Raw genomic sequence first — 19,570 nt, 5'->3', positions numbered from 1 at the left:
TTTTACAAGATAACCCAAAACACCCAAAGTCCCAATGATAAAAGAAGAGCAACATATGATGGTGATAGTAGTGGTACAGGTCCTAGTAGTGACAATTATCATACAAGTGAAGATTACAGTGGTTCCAGTCATAAGTTTAGTCATTCTTGTGATAACAGTTTTACTTCAAGTTATGATAGTGGTCCTAGTGGTGACTGTGGTACCTCTGCAACTCCCATGAGTAACATATTATCTCTTGAGGGCACTTCTTTTTCAAATAAAATGACAATGTTCCATCTAATACTCAAACTTTAATAAGGTCATCCAGAGTGACTATTTTTCCAAGAAAATTTGATGAGTTCTTGGTTGAAGGAAAAGTTAAATATGGGCTTGAAAAAGTTGTAAACTATTCTTTTTTAAATAAAGAAAAATAATATTTTACTTAAAATTTGAACAAGTCCATTGAACCAAAATCTTATTATGAAGATTCTAAATATAGTAATTGGGTTGAGGCTATTAATCAAGAAATGGAAGCTCTTAATAGAAACAAAACTTGGATAATATTTGAGTTACCTCCTAACAGAAAACCAATTGGTAGTAAATGGGTATTTAGAATTAGATACAAATCTAATGGTGAGATTGAAAGAGACAAAGCAAGACTTGTTGCTAAAGGCTACAGTCAAAAGGAGGGACTTGATTATGAAGAGACTTTTTCACCTGTGGTGAAACATGTAACTGTAAGGTTTATTATTACACTTGAAGTTCAAAATAATTGGTCTCTATATCAGTTGGATATTAATAATGCTTTTTTATATGGGGACTTACATGAAGAAGTATATATAAAGTTGTAGTGACCCGAACTTTTCCATTATTATATATTATATGAGATTCATATTTACATGATTAAATGTTTCCAACATGTTAAAAAATAAAAATTGTTAAGACTTGATTAATTGAAACGGATTTTATGTAAACGTTTGATCACCCAGTTTGTCTGATGATTTCACGAACGTTATAAATTGTATATGACATGATAATATATATATATATATATATATATATATATATATATATATATATATATATATATATATATATATATATATATATATATATATATATATATATATATATATATATGTTTAACATGATTAAATTATAATTAAGTATCTCATTATGTATATTAACAATAAACTATATACATAAAACAAAACTATTAACTTAAGGATTTCGAAACGATATTTATATGTAACGATTATCATTGTAAAAGTATATATATGTAGTGTATTAAGATGTATTAATACACTTTTGAAAGACTTCAAGACATATATCAAAATACTTCTACTTAACAAAAATGGTTACAATTACATTCCCATTCATTTTCATCAACAATTCTACTCGTATTCAATCAGTATTCGTACTCGTATCATACCCAGCTTCTAGATGTATTTACTATTGGTATATACACATCAAATCATCACCTTAGCAGCCATGAGTCAGCCATTAGACATGTTCGGGTAAAGCTTTGTCATATATAACCAAATATCTAACTAGAAAACAAGTTACATAACCATTCTTTGTTTTATACCTTGAATTATTAAGCTAAAATACAAACTAGAATTTCCTTTATATCTAATCCAATATCCACGACCAAAAACACATTCAAACACTTTCATTCTTCAATTTTCTTCATCTAATTGATCTCTCTCAAGTTCTATCTTCAAGTTCTAAGTGTTCTTCATAAATTCTATAAGTTCTAGTTTCATAAAACAACCTAAAGAAATAAAGAATCAAGAAGACTTCAAGATTACTTCAAATCTTTTTAATCCAATCCAACAACTCATCAAAGATCAAGAACAACCATAAATCTCAGCAACTTTTCATTCTAAATCAAGGTAATAACCATATTCAAGCTTTGGTTCAATTCTTATAAACATAACTATCTTAATTCAAGTAGTAATCTTACTTGAACTTGTTTCATTCCATGGTTATACTTCAAGAACTTCCAAGCCATCAAAGATCCTTTGAAGCTCAAGTCTATTTCTCATCATTTCCAGTAGGTTTACCTACTGTACTTGAGGTAGTAATGGTGTTCATAACCTTGTTCAATTCATACCTATATAACTATCTTATTCGAAGAATATAACTTGTAATCACTAGAACAAAGTTTAGTTAATTCTAAATGTGTTCGCAAACAAAGTTAATCCTTCTAACTTTAATTTTAAAAACAACTTAACACATGTGTAATATCTATATGATATGCTAACTTAATGATTTAAAACTTGGAAACACGATGAACACCGTAAAACTGGACATACGCCGTCATAGTAAAACCGGGAGCTTTTTGGGTTGGATAATTAAAAACTATCATAATCTTTGATTTAAAAGTTGTTCTTCTGGAAAATGATATTTCATATGAACATGAGACTATATCCAAAAATCTTGGTTAAACTCAAAATAGAAGTATGTTTTCTAAAATGGTCATCAAGATGTCGTTCTTTTGATAATCTGTAACTCCGACTATAAACCACCACTTTTTCAGTTTAGTTTTACAAATTTCAGTTTGTTACAAAACCATTGCAATTTGATTCACTCAAAACGGATTTATAATGAAGAAGTTATGAGCAAAACAATATTGGTTAAAAATGGCTAAAATGACTACGTGATGATTTTACAAAAATCTATACTAACCACATCCTAGCTAACTTTTCTTGTATTATACATGTATTCTAACATGTTATGAGTATTTCCATGTAATATACTAGTCTCGGATGAGTCCGAGACAATATCATGTAATCTTGATTAGTTAAGACATTAGTTAAACAATACGTCGGATAAATCAAAAGACCCACATACACAATACGTGTAACTACAATAGCGGTATCGTGGGTCATGATTGAGTCTTATACAATATGTGTATACTATGTTTTGATTATTACAGGGTGATATTTTGAATTATATACGTACTACTAATTGTGGACTACTAACGTTGGACTGATAACTTGACAACTTAAATCGTCATCACGTAAATAAAAATATGATGTGAATATATTTATATAATACCTTGATATATATGTATATATTTGTTATAGGTTCATGAATCGACCCGTGGCCAAGTCTTACTTCTGACGAATTGAAAATCTGTGAAAGTGAGTTATAGTCCCATTTTTACTACCTAATATTTTTGGGATGAGAATACATGCAGTTTTGTAAATGTTTTACAAAATAGACACAAGTACTTAAAATTACATTCTATGTTGGATTACGAATACCGAATATCACCCCTTTTAGCTTGGTAGCCTAAGAATTAGGGAACTGGCCCCTAATTGACGCGAATCCTAAAGATAGATCTATCGGGCCCAACAAGCCCCATCCGGGTTACAGATGCTTTAGTACTTTGAATTATTATTATAAACGAGAGGATTCTGTTTTGGAGATATTCTATATGCATCTTGTTAATGTCGGTTACCAGGTGTTCAACATATGAATGATTTTTACATACAGGTTATGTGTATCATGTTTTGTACACGAGATATGTGTGCGGTTAAATAATTGAAATCTTGTGGTCTATTATTATGATTTATGATATAGGTTAAACCTATAACTCACCCACAATTTTGTTGACGTTTAAAGCATGTTTACTCTCAGGTGATTATTAAGAGCTTCCGCTGTCGCATGCTAAATAAAGACAAGAATTGGAGTCAGCATGCTTGTATGATAATGTTTAAAAACTGCATTCGAAAAACACTTTGTTGTATCATATTATTGTAAACCATTATGTAATGGTCGTGTGTAAATGTTATATTTTAGATTATCATTACTTGATAATCTACATTTTATCTTTTAAACGTTTGTCGATAAAATAAAGGTTATTGTTTGTTTTAAAAGAAAAACGAATGCAGTATTTGAAAAACATCTCATATAGAGGTCAAAACCTCGTAATGAAACCGATTTTTATGGAACGTTTATAATCGATATGAAGGAGGTATTTCAGTTGGCATCAAAGCGTTGGTCTTAGAGAACGGGGAAAATTGGAATTAATGTGTCCAACCGAGTTTGTTAGGATGCATTAGTGAGTCTAGACTTCGACCGTGTTTGTTTTAATGATTGCTTAACACTTTTGTTGGAAACTATATATTTTTAACATGTAAATATTATGTGATATATTAATCTCTTAATGTGCTTACTATTGTGTAATAGATGTCTACTTCTAGTATAATTCTCATCGACTCACCTAATAACAATGAAGAGTCGGATGTATTTTGGGAAGATTCACAAATTCCGGAAGAAGAACCGGAAGAAGAGGAACCGGAAGAAGAAGAAGAACTGGAAGAAGAAGATCCGGAAGAGGAAATGTTAAAAATCACAGAAAAGCAGTTAAAAAAATCCTCAACCAATGGACTAAAGTTAAAAATGGTTTATGGTGTCTCCGTTGAGGAAGAGTAATATTGAGAAGATTACCAATTTTTTGATGAATCGGATCCCGATGAGGATTCTGATGAAGTAATAGAAATTACGACGACCCAATTTAATAAAGAAAAAGTAAACAATAAGGGAAAAGCTATTAAAATAGAGAAACCCGATCCCAAACTCGATGAACTCTATGTTACCATGAAATACCCTGATGGAATATACCGTAAACACCCGTATTTCTTAAACTTTAACTATAGCCCGGGAACATCTAAGAGACCAGATTTTTCCAAACCATTTATGAAAAGGACTCCTAGTATGAGTACTGGCCTTTTTATCCCTAGAAAATTAGCAAAACGAACCGAGTCCGAGGAAGAAGAAGAAAATAAGTCTGAATAAAGAGTTATGTCTCAACAACTACCAAAACTTCACGCTTTGTATAATAGATATCGTGTACTATACTTCATGTAAAATAATGGTAATGTTTGATTGTAAGATATTGTATCGAAAGTTTAAGTGTGAAGTATTAATGAATTAAGTTTTTCATGATAGAATATTATTTTGATAATAGTAGTTAATTTGTGTACTAGCTATTAAGTATGAACTTTAACGGGTAGGTACTACCGGAATTAAAATTATAAAACGCTAATATGAAGAAAAAACTTTTATAAATAAGTACATATTATGCTACAAAATACTATTGACTACTCTAATATTCTATATGATTAACTTAACTCTTTTGGCTATTTTTGAAGGAAATGGCACCGAGTACTCGACAAAAATTGAATATGAGCGAGGAAGAATTCCGTACTTCTCTCGCAGCGAACATAGCCGCAGTACAGGTGGCAATGCAAAATAACAACAATAATTCAGGGTCCAGCAGTGGAACAAATTCCGCAAGAAATCGTGTAGGATGCTCCTACAAGGAATTTACTGCCTGTAAACCCCTTGAGTTCGATGGAACCGAAGGACCAATCGAATTAAAACGGTGGACGAGAAGGTCGAATCGGTGTTTGCCATAAGTAAATGTACTGAAGAAGATAGGGTAAAGTACGCTACACATACCTTCACAGGTACTGCGTTAACATGGTGGAACACCTATCTCGAGCAGGTGGGACAAGATGCTGCTTACGCACTACCGTGGTCAGCATTCAAACACACGATGAATGAGCAGTACCGTCCCAGAAACGAGGTTAATAAGCTCATGGTAGAGCTTAGAGGATTACGAACGTAAGGATTCAATATTACCACATACGAATGACGATTCACATAGTTATGCCTAGTGTCCAAGAGTGTTCGAAGATGAAGAAGGGCAGATCGACGCGTTTGTAAAAAGGGTTACCAGAAAGGATTCAGGAGGATGTAAGTTCAAACACGCCCACCTCCATGCAAAAGGCAAGTCGAATGGCTCACAAAGGCAAGTCGAATGGCTCATAAACTCATAAACCAGATTGAGGGAAGAATTAAAGAGCAGGCAGCCGAGGATGCCAAAATGAAGCAAGTCAAGAGAAACTGGGAAGAAAATAGTGATAAGGGTCACCAAAACAACAACAACAACCACAATCACAACAACAACCATAACAATCGCAACATTAATCGCAACAACAATCGTAATCCCAACAACAACTACAATAACAACAACAACCACAACAACCGTCCCAACAACAATAACAACCATAAAAACAACAATCCCAATAACAACAAGAGGCAGAAAAGGCCATGCCAAAGGTGTGAAGGATACCATACGACTGGGTTCTACACGACATCATGTACTAAGTGCAATAGAAATGGTCATGGTGCGACGAAGTGTGAAGTCTACGGACCAATGACTAACAGAATTAAAGAAACAAATAATGTCGGAACAAATAATGCCGCCGTTGTTTGTTATGGATGTGGAAAACCAGGACACTTCAAGAGTAATTGCCCGAACCAAGTGAATACTAATGGGCAAGGCCGTGGAAGAGTCTTCAACATCAATGCGACAGAAGCGCATGAAGACCCGGAGCTTGTTACGGGTACGTTTCTTATCGACAATAAATCTGCTTATGTTTTATTTGATTCGGGTACGGATAGAAGCTATATGAGTAGAGATTTTTGTGCCAAATTAAGTTGCCCTTTAACGCCTTTGGATAACAAATTTTTACTCGAATTAGCAAATGGTAAACTAATTACAGCAGATAAAATATGTCGAAATCGAGAAATTAAACTGGTTGGCGAAACGTTTAAGATTAATTTGATACCAGTAGAGTTAGGGAGTTTTGATGTTTTAATTGGCATGGACTGGTTGAAAAAGGAGAGAGCAGAGGCAGTTTGTTGCAAAAATGCGATTCGCATTATGCGCGAAAAGGGAAAACCCTTAATGGTGTACGGAGAAAAGAGCAACACGAAATTAAATCTTATTAGTAGCTTGAAAGCGCAAAAGCTAATAAGAAAAGGTTGCTATGCCGTTCTAGCACACATCAAGAAAGTCACATCCGAAGAAAAGAATATCAATGATGTTACCGTCGCAAAAGAATTTCCCGATGTATTTCTGAAAGAATTACCGGGACTACCTCCACACCGATCTGTTGAATTTCAAATAGATCTCGTACCAAGAGCTGCACCAATAGCTCGTGCTCCATACAGACCCGCACCCAGTGAAATGAAGGAATTACAGAGCCAATTACAAGAACTTTTGGAGCATGGTTTCATTCGACCAAGCACATCACCGTGGGGAGCTCCTATCTTGTTTGTCAAGAAGAAGGATGGTACATTTAGGTTGTTTATCGATTACCGAGAGCTGAACAAACTTACCATAAAGAACCGTTATCCACTACCAATAATTGACGACTTATTTCATCAACTGCAAGGTTCGTCTGTTTATTCAAAGGTTTATATACTTTTTGGGTATCATCAAATGCGGGTGAAGGAGGATGATATTCCAAAGACTGCTTTTAGAACGCGTTATGGTCATTATGAGTTTATGGTTATGCCGTTCGGTTTGACTAACGCACCAGCCGTGTTCATGGACCTCATGAACCGAGTGTGTGGACCATATCTTGACAAGTTTGTCATTGGCTTCATCAATGACATACTTATTTACTCCAAGAATGATCAAGAGCACGGAGAACATTTGAGAATGGTTCTAGAATTGTTGAGGAAAGAAAAACTGTACGCTAAGTTTTCAAAGTGTGCATTTTGGTTGAAAGAAGTTCAATTCCTCGGTCACGTAGTGAACAAAGAAGGTATTCAGGTTGATTCGTCAAAGATTGAAACCGTTAAAAACTGGGAGACCCCGAAAACTCCGAAGCATATATGCCAATTTTTAGGATTGGCTAGTTACTACAGAAGATTCATCCAAGATTTTTCCAAAATAGCAAAACCCTTGACCGCCTTAACGCACAAAGGGAAGAAATTTGAATGGAAGGATGAGCAAGAAAAAGCGTTTCAATTGTTGAAGAAAAATTTAACTACGGCACCTATATTGTCATTGCCTGAAGGGAATGATGATTTTGTGATTTATTGTGACACTTCAAAGCAAGGTCTTAGTTATGTATTAATGCAACCAAAGAAGGTAATTGCTTATGCGTCCCAGACAATTGAAGATTCATGAGCAGAATTATACGACTCATGATTTGAAATTGGGCGCTGTTGTTTTTGCATTAAAGATATGGAGGCACTACTTATGTGGGGTCAAATGTATCATATATACCGACCACAAAAGTCTCTAACACATATTTGATCAAAAACAACTGAACATGGGACAACGTAGGTGGATTGAGCTGTTAAATGATTACAATTTTGAGATTCGTTACCACCCGGGGAAGGCAAATGTTGTAGCCGAAGCCTTGAGTAGAAAGGACAGGGAACCTATTCGAGTAAAAGCTATGAATATAATTATTCATACTAACCTTACTACTCGAATAAAGGAGGCGCAACAAGGAGTTTTGAAAGAAGGAAATTTGAAGAATGAAATATCTAAAGGATTGGAGAAACATCTTAATATTCGGGAAGACAGAACCTGGTATATGGCTGAAAGAATTTGGGTACCAAAGTTTGGAGATGCGAGAGAAATGGTACATAGGGAAGCACATAAAACTAGATATTCAATACATCCCGGAGCGGGAAAAATGTACAAAGATCTCAAGAAACATTTTTGGTGGCCGGGTATGAAAGCCGATGTTGCCACATACGTAGGGGAATGTTTGACTTGTTCTAAAGTGAAAGCTGAACATCATAAACTATCAGGTCTACTTCAACAACCCGAAATCCCGGAATGGAAATGGGAAAACATTACCATGGATTTCATTACTAAATTTCCAAGGACCGCAAGTGGTTATGATACAATTTGGGTAATAGTCGATCGTCTTACCAAATCAGCACACTTCCTACCAATGAGAGAAGATGACAAAATGGAGAAGTTAGCACGACTATACTTGAAGGAAGTCGTCTCCAGACATGGAATACCAATCTCTATTATCTCTGATAGGGATGGCAGATTTGTTTCAAGGTTTTGGCAGTCGCTACAACAAGCATTGGGGACTCGTCTAGACATGAGTACTGCCTATCATCCACAAACTGATGAGCAAAGTGAAAGAACGATACAGAAATTTGAAGACATGCTACGAGCATGTGTTATTGATTTTGGAAATGGTTGGGATCGACATCTACTATTAGCATAGTTTTCCTACAACAACAGCTACCACTCGAGTATTGATGCAGCACCGTTCGAGGCACTTTACGGTAGAAAGTGCAGGTCTCCGATTGTTTTGGGCCATTCAAGATTATTGATCGTGTCGGACCGGTAGCTTATCGACTTGAATTACCACAACAATTAGCCGGCGTACATAATACTTTTCACATCTCGAATCTGAAGAATTGCTTAGCTAAAGAATATCTCACTATTCCTTTAGATGAAATTAAGATCAACGAAAAACTACAATTCGTTGAAGAACCCGTCGAGGTAATGGATCGTGAGGTTAAAGGACTTAAACAAAATAAGATACCAATCTTTAAAGTTCGATGGAATGCTCGTAGAGGACCCGAGTTCACCTGGGAGCGTGAAGATCAGATGAAACAGAAATACCCGCACTTATTTCCGGATGATGCGTCAACACCTCCGTCTACTTAAAATTTCGGGACGAAATTTATTTAACGGGTAGGTACTGTAGTGACCCGAACTTTTCCATGATTATATATTATATGAGATTCATATTTACATGATTAAATGTTTCCAACATGTTAAGCAATCAAACTTTTTAAGACTTGATTAATTGAAACGGATTTTATGTAAACGTTTGATCACCCAGTTTGTCCGATGATTCATGAACATTATAACTTGTATATGGCATGATAATATATATATATATATATATATATATATATATATATATATATATATATATATATATATATATATATATATATATATATATATATATATATATATATATATATATATATATATATATATATATATATATATATATATATATGTTTAGCATGATGAAATGATAATTAAGTATCTCATTATGTATATTAATAATAAACTATATACATAAAACAAGACTATTAACTTAAGGATTTCGAAACGATATTTATATGTAACAATTATCGTTGTAACGACGTCTTAATATATATATCGTATTAAGATATATTAATACACTATGTTATCATGATAATATAACAATTTAACACCTCATTAGATATAATAACAATGGATTAATTGCATTAAACGATATCGTTGACTTAAAGGTTTCAAAACAACGCATGCATGTAACGACTAACGATGATTTAACGCCTCGATTATAATGTATATATATGTAGTGTATTAAGATGTATTAATACACTTTTGAAATACTTCAAGACATATGTCAAAATGCTTCAACTTAACAAAAATGGTTACAATTACATTCTCATTCGTTTTCATCAACAATTCTACTCGTATTCAATCAGTATTCGTACTCGTATCATACCCAGCTTCTAGATGTATTTACTATTGGTATATACACATCAAATCATCACCTTAGCACCCATAAGTCAGCCATTAGACATGTGGGGGTAAAGCTTTGTGATATATTACCAAATATCTAACTAGAAAACAAGTTACATAACCATTCTTTGTTTTATACCTTGAATTATTAAGCTAAAATACAAACTAGAATTTCCTTTATATCTAATCCAATATCCATGACCAAAAACATATTCAAACACTTTCATTCTTCAATTTTCTTCATCTAATTGATCTCTCTCAAGTTCTATCTTCAAGTTCTAAGTGTTCTTCATAAATTCTATAAGTTCTAGTTTCATAAAACAACCTAAAGAAAGAAAGAATCAAGAAGACTTCAAGATTACTTCAAATCTTTTTAATCCAATCCAACAACTCATCAAAGATCAAGAACAACCATTTAATATCAGTAAATTTTCATTCTAAATCAAGGTAATAACCATATTCAAGCTTTGGTTCAATTCTTATAAACATAACTATCTTAATTCAAGTAGTAATCTTACTTGAACTTGTTTCATTCCATGGTTATACTTTAAGAACTTCCAAGCCATCAAAGATCCTTTGAAGCTCAAGTCTATTTCTCATCATTTCCAGTAGGTTTACCTACTATATTTGAGGTAGTAATGGTGTTCATAACCTTGTTCAATTCATACCTATATAACTATTTTATTCGAAGAATATAACTTGTAATCACTAGAACAAAGTTTAGTTAATTCTAAACTTGTTCGTAAACAAAGTTAATCCTTCTAACTTGACTTTTAAAAACAACTTAACACATGTGTTATATCTATATGATATGCTAACTTAATGATTTCAAACTTGGAAACACGATGAACACCGTAAAACTGGACATACGCCGTCATAGTAAAACCGGGGGCTGTTTTGGGTTGGATAATTAAAAACTATCATAATCTTTGATTTAAAATTTATTCTTCTGAAAAAATGATATTTCATATGAACATGAGACTATATCCAAAAATCTTGGTTAAACTCAAAATAGAAGTATGTTTTCTAAAATGGTCATCAAGATGTCGTTCTTTCGATAATCTGTAACTCCAACTATAAACCACCACTTTTTCAGTTTAGTTTTACAAATTTCAGTTTGTTACGAAACCATAGTAATTTTATTCACTCAAAATGGATTTCTAATGAAGAAGTTATGAGCAAAACAATATTGGTTAAAAATGGCTAAAATGACTACGTGATGATTTTACAAAAATCTATACTAACCACATCTTAGCTAACTTTTCTTGTATTATACATGTATTCTAACATGTTATGAGTATTTCCATGTAATATACTAGTCTCGGATGAGTCTGAGACAATATCATGTAATCTTGATTAGTTAAGACATTAGTTACACAATACGTCGGATAAATCAAAAGACCCACATACACAATACGTGTAACTATAATAGCTGTATCGTGGGTCATGATTGAGTCTTATACAATACGTGTATACTATGTTTTGATTATTACAGGGTGATATTTTGAATTATATACGTACTACTAATTGTTGACTACTAACGTTGGACTGATAACTTGACAACTTAAATCGTCATCTCGTAAATAAAAATATGATGTGAATATATTTCTATAATACCTTGATATATATGTATATATTTGTTATAGGTTCATGAATCGACCCGTGGCCAAGTCTTACTTCTGACGAATTGAAAATCTGTGAAAGTGAGTTATAGTCCGATTTTTACTACCTAATATTTTTGGGATGAGAATACATGCAGTTTTGTAAATGTTTTACAAAATAGACACAAGTACTTAAAATTACATTCTATGTTAGATTACGAATACCAAATATCACCCCTTTTAGCTTGGTAGCCTAAGAATTAGGGAACTGGCCCCTAATTGACGCGAATCCTAAAGATAGATCTATCGGGCCCAACAATCCCCATCCGGGTTACGGATGCTTTAGTACTTCGAATTATTATTACAAACGAGAGGATTCTGTTTTGGGGATATTCTATATGCATCTTGTTAATGTCGGTTACCAGGTGTTCAATGTATGAATGATTTTTACATACAGGTTATGTGTATCATGTTTTGTACACGAGATATGTGTGCGGTTAAATAATTGAAATCTTGTGGTCTATTATTACGATTTATGATATAGGTTAAACCTATAACTCACCTACATTTTTGTTGACGTTTAAAGCATGTTTACTCTCAGGTGATTATTAAGAGCTTCCGCTATCGCATGCTAAATAAAGACAAGAATTGGATTCAGCATGCTTGTATGATAATGTTTAAAAACTGCATTCGAAAAACACTTTGTTGTATCATATTATTGTAAACCATTATGTAATGGTCGTGTGTAAACGTTATATTTTAGATTATCATTACTTGATAATCTACTTTTTTTCTTTTAAACCTTTGTCGATAAAATAAAGGTTATTGTTTATTTTAAAAGAAAAATGAATGCAGGATTTGAAAAACATCTCATATAGAGGTCAAAACCTCGCAATGAAACCGATTTTTATGGAATGTTTATAATCGATATGAACGGGGTATTTCAGAAGTTACCTGAAAGGTAATTCTCAAAGAATGATAAAATAAAGTGTGGAAGTTAGTCAAATCCTTATATGGATTAATGCAAGCCCCAAGGCAAAGGAATTCTAAATTAAATTCTACTTTAGTTGAGCATGGCTTTAAAAAAAGTGTTTGTGACTAATCCTTGTATATTAAAAGTTCAAGCGATATGTTTATTTCTCTTCTTGTTTATGTGGCTGATATTGTTGTCACTGGATATAACTTAACTGAAATAGAAAAGTTCAAAGCTTTTCTTAAAACTAAATTCATGATTAAAGTTCTTGGAAGTATAAAATACTTCCTTGGAATTGATATCTTATCAAATGATTCTGGAATTTGTATGAATCAAAGAGAAAGTACTGTTTAGAGTTGTTAAATGATTATGAAATACTTGGGTGTAAACTTATAGGCACTCCTATTGAACCAAATATGAATATATGTTGAATGTGAACCAAGTGTCAAAGATAAACTTCTTAAGAATATTACTGAGTACCAAAAGCTTGTGGAAAGATTAATATATCTTACACTCACAAGACCTGATATTGCCTTTTCTGTTCAAGTTTTGAGTCAGTATATGCATTCTCCATTACAGTCACGCTTCAATCTAGCTTTCAGAGTACTAAGATACTTAAAAGGAGTACCTGGAAAAGGAATTAATATTGTTAAAAGTAACAGTTTTAATCTTTGTGCTAATAGTGATCCTGACTATGCTAAATGTAAACTAAACAGAAAATCTGTTACAAGGTACTTAGTATATTTTTGCAATTCTTTGGCATCTTAGAAAAGTAAAAAACAAGCTACTGTTTCCAAGTCTTCAGCTGAAGCTGAATATAGGGCCATGGCTTCAACAGCTTGTGAAATTATTTGGATTAAAAATCTTTTAACTGAGCTGAACATTAATGTTGAATTACCTATAAAACTTTTTTTTTTTGTGATAATAGTTTAGCTCTACAACTTGTTGCTAACCCTGTCTTTCATGAGAGGAAAAAACACTTTCAAGTTATTGTTCATTACATAAAAGAAAAGGTAGCAACAGGTATTATACGAACAATTAAAGTGGCATCTGATGTTCAACTAGCAGATATTTTAACCACAGGGTTAAGTGTGAGACAACATGAACAATTAGTAAAACAATTGAGATTGTTAGACTTGTTTCAAAACAAGTTTGAGGGGGAATGTTCAAAATGATACATTTAACAAACTTGTTTTGAAACATTTTTAATTTATATCTTCTTATTTGCAGTTTGTTCTAGAACATTTTGCAGGTTACAAGTGTTGCTGAGCTGCATTTTGAATTGTTGATCATCTGGTTGCAGAGACTTTCGATTTAATCCGCTGGATGCAACCAGTATAGATGTGCAGCAGTTCAGGAAGCTTTTTAATTTAAGAAGACTAATTTATTTATTTTTTTTGTTGGTTCTTCAAACTTGAAGAGTTGAGGGGTCATTCTTTCCATGTTTCCAAAGTTCATATTGGCAGAGTATAAAAGGGAGAAGATGTCAGATTAGGGTTTACTCAACTGCACGATTTTATATTTTCCTCTCAATTCGTTCATCCTTTTTGTTCCAGATTACACTGATCTTTTTCTCTTTGAGTGATTTGATTCAATCCACTTCTTGTGGTTTGATTGTGAGTTGTTTGTTCTTGTATTTCAATTGATTTGAGTACAGTTAATAGTTGTTTTAGATCGATTGTAATAAGTTTCTGGGTTGAATTTAGGTTTAGATCTTGTAATTCTGTTGATTAATCAAAGTGTTATGGTTTGTTTTATACAATTTTACAATTTCAAACATATAAACAGATGGCTAAAGAACATAATTGTTTATAAAATATAAATATAAATATGAAAAGTCAACAAATGAATGTAATAAAGGTTTGGTCGGGGGTGGCATTGAAAGCAATTCTCCTAAAGCTAGTACGAGCTTGTTTCCCAATGTACATCGGCCTAAAGCTACATAGAGCCGGAGTCTAACATTTCTGAAAATGAAGTAGCTATATTATTTTGTGACTTTGATGCTTGCATTTTCTAGTTTGTCACAGTACAATGCAAATGAAATGACATATAATGGCAAACAAAAAGTGTCAAAAAAGGATTAAAACTGCCATTAAAACCCAGTTTTGGGAATGCGTGGCACATAAAAAAAAGTGCTACTAAAAATGGTGGAGGTGTTGGCTAATAACTGATGAGATCATTAACCAAACAGTTATATCTCTTGATCACTCCTCTTGTAACTTGAGTGGGGTTGAGAAGCTACACTCTTGAGCTGTGAAGAACTGATTAAACAAAGGTTGATGGCGTACTCGTGGATCGCGATAATGGGCTCGCATATTGCGAGGATGGGCTCGCGGATTGCGAGGATGTCTTGTGGAGGAAGTTTGATTTCGATTAGATAACTATCTGTTTTACATCTATATATTGTAACTCTAGCCTCCTGTAACTAGATGCACGGAAATAATAAACGAAAATCTCTATTTTGCACCCGTGGACCAAACCTTTCTCTGTACGATTGGAGTTGAGATATAACTACGTAAGATCCTGGTATCAATTACTTTATTTATCGTTTTATGCTTGTGTTATCTGTTTGTTGTTGTGGATTTGTGATTGGTCGCATGTCTTGTTTGGAGTCCAGAATTTCTTAACACATACCCGATGGGTCACGGGTCAAAACGACCCTGCGGGTAAGATGTAAAACTGACTCACTTTGTTCCTTAAACTCCATCATCAAGCACCTCACTTTAAAGCATGACATCTTACTCACCACAATATACATTTGAACAATTTATATATTAATGTGAAACCCTTCTCAAAAGCTACATAAATATATAAATATCACTCATAAATTTTGTAGATACATATACATATTTTGGTCTAAATTTTGGGATAACACATATGAAAACTAACTTTTCCCAACACGTTTGACATGTTGCATTATCTCAACACTTTATTAACTGCAAGACAAATAACTTACGAATGGTAAATAGCAAGTAGCCAGCCTACTACATAAATTGAATTGATCAGGAACCATTCCTACGCACTTCACCTTTCTTACCATTCAAGTACATATCACATAATAGGGAGGTTGTTTGATCCTTCACCAACTCCCAAGCCATCTGAATATGCTTATCTTCAGTCAGAGTTGCACCAACAGCAAATCTAATACCATAAACTCCCCCAACCACAAAATGTGTCATGTAAATACGCCCGCTTGCATTCACGCATTCCAATAACTTTTTATTGAACTCGTTCGCTTCGTCATCATCGTCATACCACTGACCAATCACATACGGAGAAACGCGAAAACAAACCATAGAAAAATATCTAGGAACTATTAGCTCAAACCTTTTGTCCATGCTCATAAGCCTCTGAAATTCCTTAGCCATTTTAACATGATTTCTTATATATTCCCTCAAACCATTTACCCCATAACTCCTTATCACCATCCATATCTTCAAAGCCTGAAATCGTCGTGTTAATTGTATTTGCCAGTCTTTGTAATCTACAACACCCTTCGAATCAGTCGCTTTATTTCTCAAATACTCTGAGTTTGTGCTGAGAACTTTCGTAAATTCGTATCTGTCTGTCACCCAAAGGCAACAACAAGAAAGATTTGTGAGCAGCCATTTATGTGCATTAAAACTGAAAGAATTTGCACCTTCCACACCATCAAGAAAGTGGCGAAACTCCGGGCAGATGCATGCACTTCCAGCGTACGCGGCGTCCACGTGGACCCACATGTTATACATGCTTGACACCTCACACAACGGTCCCAATTGATCCACGGCTGTCGTGGATGTTGTCCCAACAGTAGCACATAAATACATTGGAATCATCCCAGCATCAATATCATTCTGAATCACCTCATCGAGTGCTTGTGGGGATAACTGATAATTATTGGACTTGGTTGTCAAGATCTTTCGAACGTTCTCATGTTTGATCCCAATAATCTTGGCCGCTTTGAGTAGGGAAAAATGAGTTTGATCAGAACAGTAAATAACGAGTTTTCCAGAGTTGTTTCCTTTTCCAATTTTCTCTTTTGCGGCAAGCAGCGTGCAAATAAAGGCTTCACAAGTTGTGCCATGTATAACACCGCCTCCACGGCTTGAAAACGAGAAGGATTTGGGTAGTTGGAGTAGCTTTAAAAGCCATTCCATGACAACAATCTCTAGTTCAGTTGCAGCCGGAGAAGATATCCAATTGAATCCAACTACGTTGAATCCGTTGATAAGCATTTCACCAAGAAAGCTTGCTGTGCTTGCACTGGATGCAAAGTGAGCAAAAAATGTTGGACTTTGCCAATGTGTTATACCAGGAATAATATGGTTAGACACATCCTTGAGTATGGTTTCAATTGGTTCAGGGTTTAATGGGGCACACTCGGGCAAACTCTTTAGTAAATAACCTGGTTTCACTTGGCTTCTCACAGGGTAATTCTGGATATTTTCATAATAGTCAGCAAGGAAGTCTATCATTATATGACCTTGCCTCCTGAATTCCACTGGATCTAAAGGATTCATATTTATGTTGAGTGATAGTAGGGATTATATTATTTCAAAGGCTTCCTTTTTGTAAATAGAAAATCCTTATATATAAGAAAAAATTTATGTGGTTGGTCCATAATCTACCAAACCTGTTTTTTAACGTGGATGATCACTGTAGTTTTTACTAATTACACGATTGATCTCTCTCACTAACAACAGTTTGAAGAAAATTTTGATAAATGCACATTAGGGTAAATTCATCATTTTTCTTACCTTCTGTTTAGACCCCTACTTTATACTTCATGTTTATCTTCATCCCTACCGAAAAAGAAAAAAAATTGAATAAATAAAAAAAATTGAATAAATTAAAAAATATATCATTCTACAATATTATAAGGAAAAATGGGTGTCAACCCGATCCAACCTGTCTGGACCCGAATTCAACCCTTGAGATCCATTCAACCCGTGACCCGTTATAACCCAAAACCGTTTAGGCCTCTACCCAATCCGACTCGCTAGCCAAACATATAATATACTAATAAAATTATGTAAGTAACTAGAGGGGGGTGAATAGTTACTTAATACGTTTTTAACACTTTTTCGATTGATCACCAAGTTCGATTAACTACGATAAACCAATTCAACTCAATCATGATGTGTGTAGTGTATATGTTCAAAATGATGAATGAAGTAATGTAAAGAACATAGACACAAGGATTTATAGTGGTTCGGGTGGATGTTAACTAATCCACCTTAATCCACTCCCCAATTACACTAATCGGAACTTGTTGCTTCACTAAGCACTTTTCTCCAAACCCGGTGGAGATCCGATTTACAAGTCTTCAACTTCTTTGGTAGATAACAAACCTAATCTTCCTATCCCTTTGAAAGATCAACTCCAACCTATATCAACTTGTCTTCACCTTGGACAAGTATTAATCTTCAAATGAGATTAATCAACTTCCTAAGCCCCTTTAAGAAAGTAGATCACTAAGCTAGCATATGCTTATACTAATTGAAGTTACAGACTTATACACTTTGTAATGATGATCCTAAGACAATACTAGGACATACATTACACTAAGTAAACTCACAAGATTAATGATTTTGATTAGTAAGTTTACAACAACCAAATTCTATATCTATAAGATCATAGAATATTCTCTTGCTTGATCACATTTGAGTAGTAATTAGAGCCCTTGCGATCTCTGGAAATAAACTTTTGAAATATACAAGAGGGTCCACTTCAAATGCTCTTCAATGCTTGCATTTTATAGTAGGATTCAAAAAATAGTCGTTGTCACACGGTTGCCATCACGGTAGACTGTGTTTCTACTCCAGTCCAAAATATGTATCCGTTGTATGAACGTTTGACTGAGATTTGAACACCACAATTTGAAACCTTTACTCCATCTAGCACCTGCAAAAGAAACCCAACATCCTATACAAGTACTATATACATTAAGTGTGTGAGATTTGGTCTTATTGAGTGAAAGTGACATAACACTCCAATAGTGGTAAACCAAACATTCTTGGAGAAGTATCTTGATTGATATTTTGGGAAACCTCAGTTTGGTCAAGACTTAGTTAGTCACATTAATGCATTTGGTTCAATTCTAAAGACTAGTCAATATGTCATTAACTACCTAGTTTCAATTAATCACAAGTCATGTTCATTTTAAAATTATGTAAAGATTAATTGAATGATGTCTTTCTAAGATAATCATTAAGTATGTAGAGACATCAAAGTTAAGTCATACTTGAATAAGCAATCACAACTTGTTACTTAGACAAGACCAAATGATCAGTTGACTATAATTCCATTTTGAACCATTTTACACTTAATACATTGGAGTGGGCTAGTTACTTGAATCATAATATTCTAACTAGTAAGCACATAGCAAGCACATTAAGTTGAAAAATTTATGAGTATTAAAACATATTGGTAAGTAGAAAGTAATACTCGCACATAGCAAGAGATAGTTACTCTAAGATCAATCATATAGGCATTTGCACAACTTATAATTTAAGCTTTTAGCAAGCTTACTTGCAATATAACATATTGCATGATTAATGTGTAAGCACACATTAATGTCCAACACATGCACAAGGGAAGAGCAATCTCTAGTTGGGACTTGGTGACCATCCTAAATGTATCTAGGTGTATTTT

The 19,570-nt window shown here is 33.7% G+C and overlaps 1 protein-coding gene across 1 annotated transcript; it reads right to left on the bottom strand.

The window, feature by feature from the left end:
* Window positions 1-15,823: 15,823 nt before the first annotated feature.
* Window positions 15,824-17,436, bottom strand: LOC139872783 (tyrosine decarboxylase 1-like). The gene has a single exon (XM_071860711.1). The coding sequence runs from the start codon at window positions 17,434-17,436 to the stop codon at window positions 15,937-15,939; it is 1,500 nt and encodes a 499-aa protein (XP_071716812.1). The 3' UTR covers window positions 15,824-15,936.
* Between the last annotated feature and the right edge of the window lie 2,134 nt (window positions 17,437-19,570).

The sequence above is a fragment of the Rutidosis leptorrhynchoides genome, chromosome 1 (assembly GCF_046630445.1).
Source record: "Rutidosis leptorrhynchoides isolate AG116_Rl617_1_P2 chromosome 1, CSIRO_AGI_Rlap_v1, whole genome shotgun sequence".
Classification (NCBI taxonomy): Eukaryota; Viridiplantae; Streptophyta; class Magnoliopsida; order Asterales; family Asteraceae; genus Rutidosis; species Rutidosis leptorrhynchoides.
Note: the sequence above shows the minus strand (reverse complement) of the source record. Positions and strands in the feature narration are given on the sequence as shown.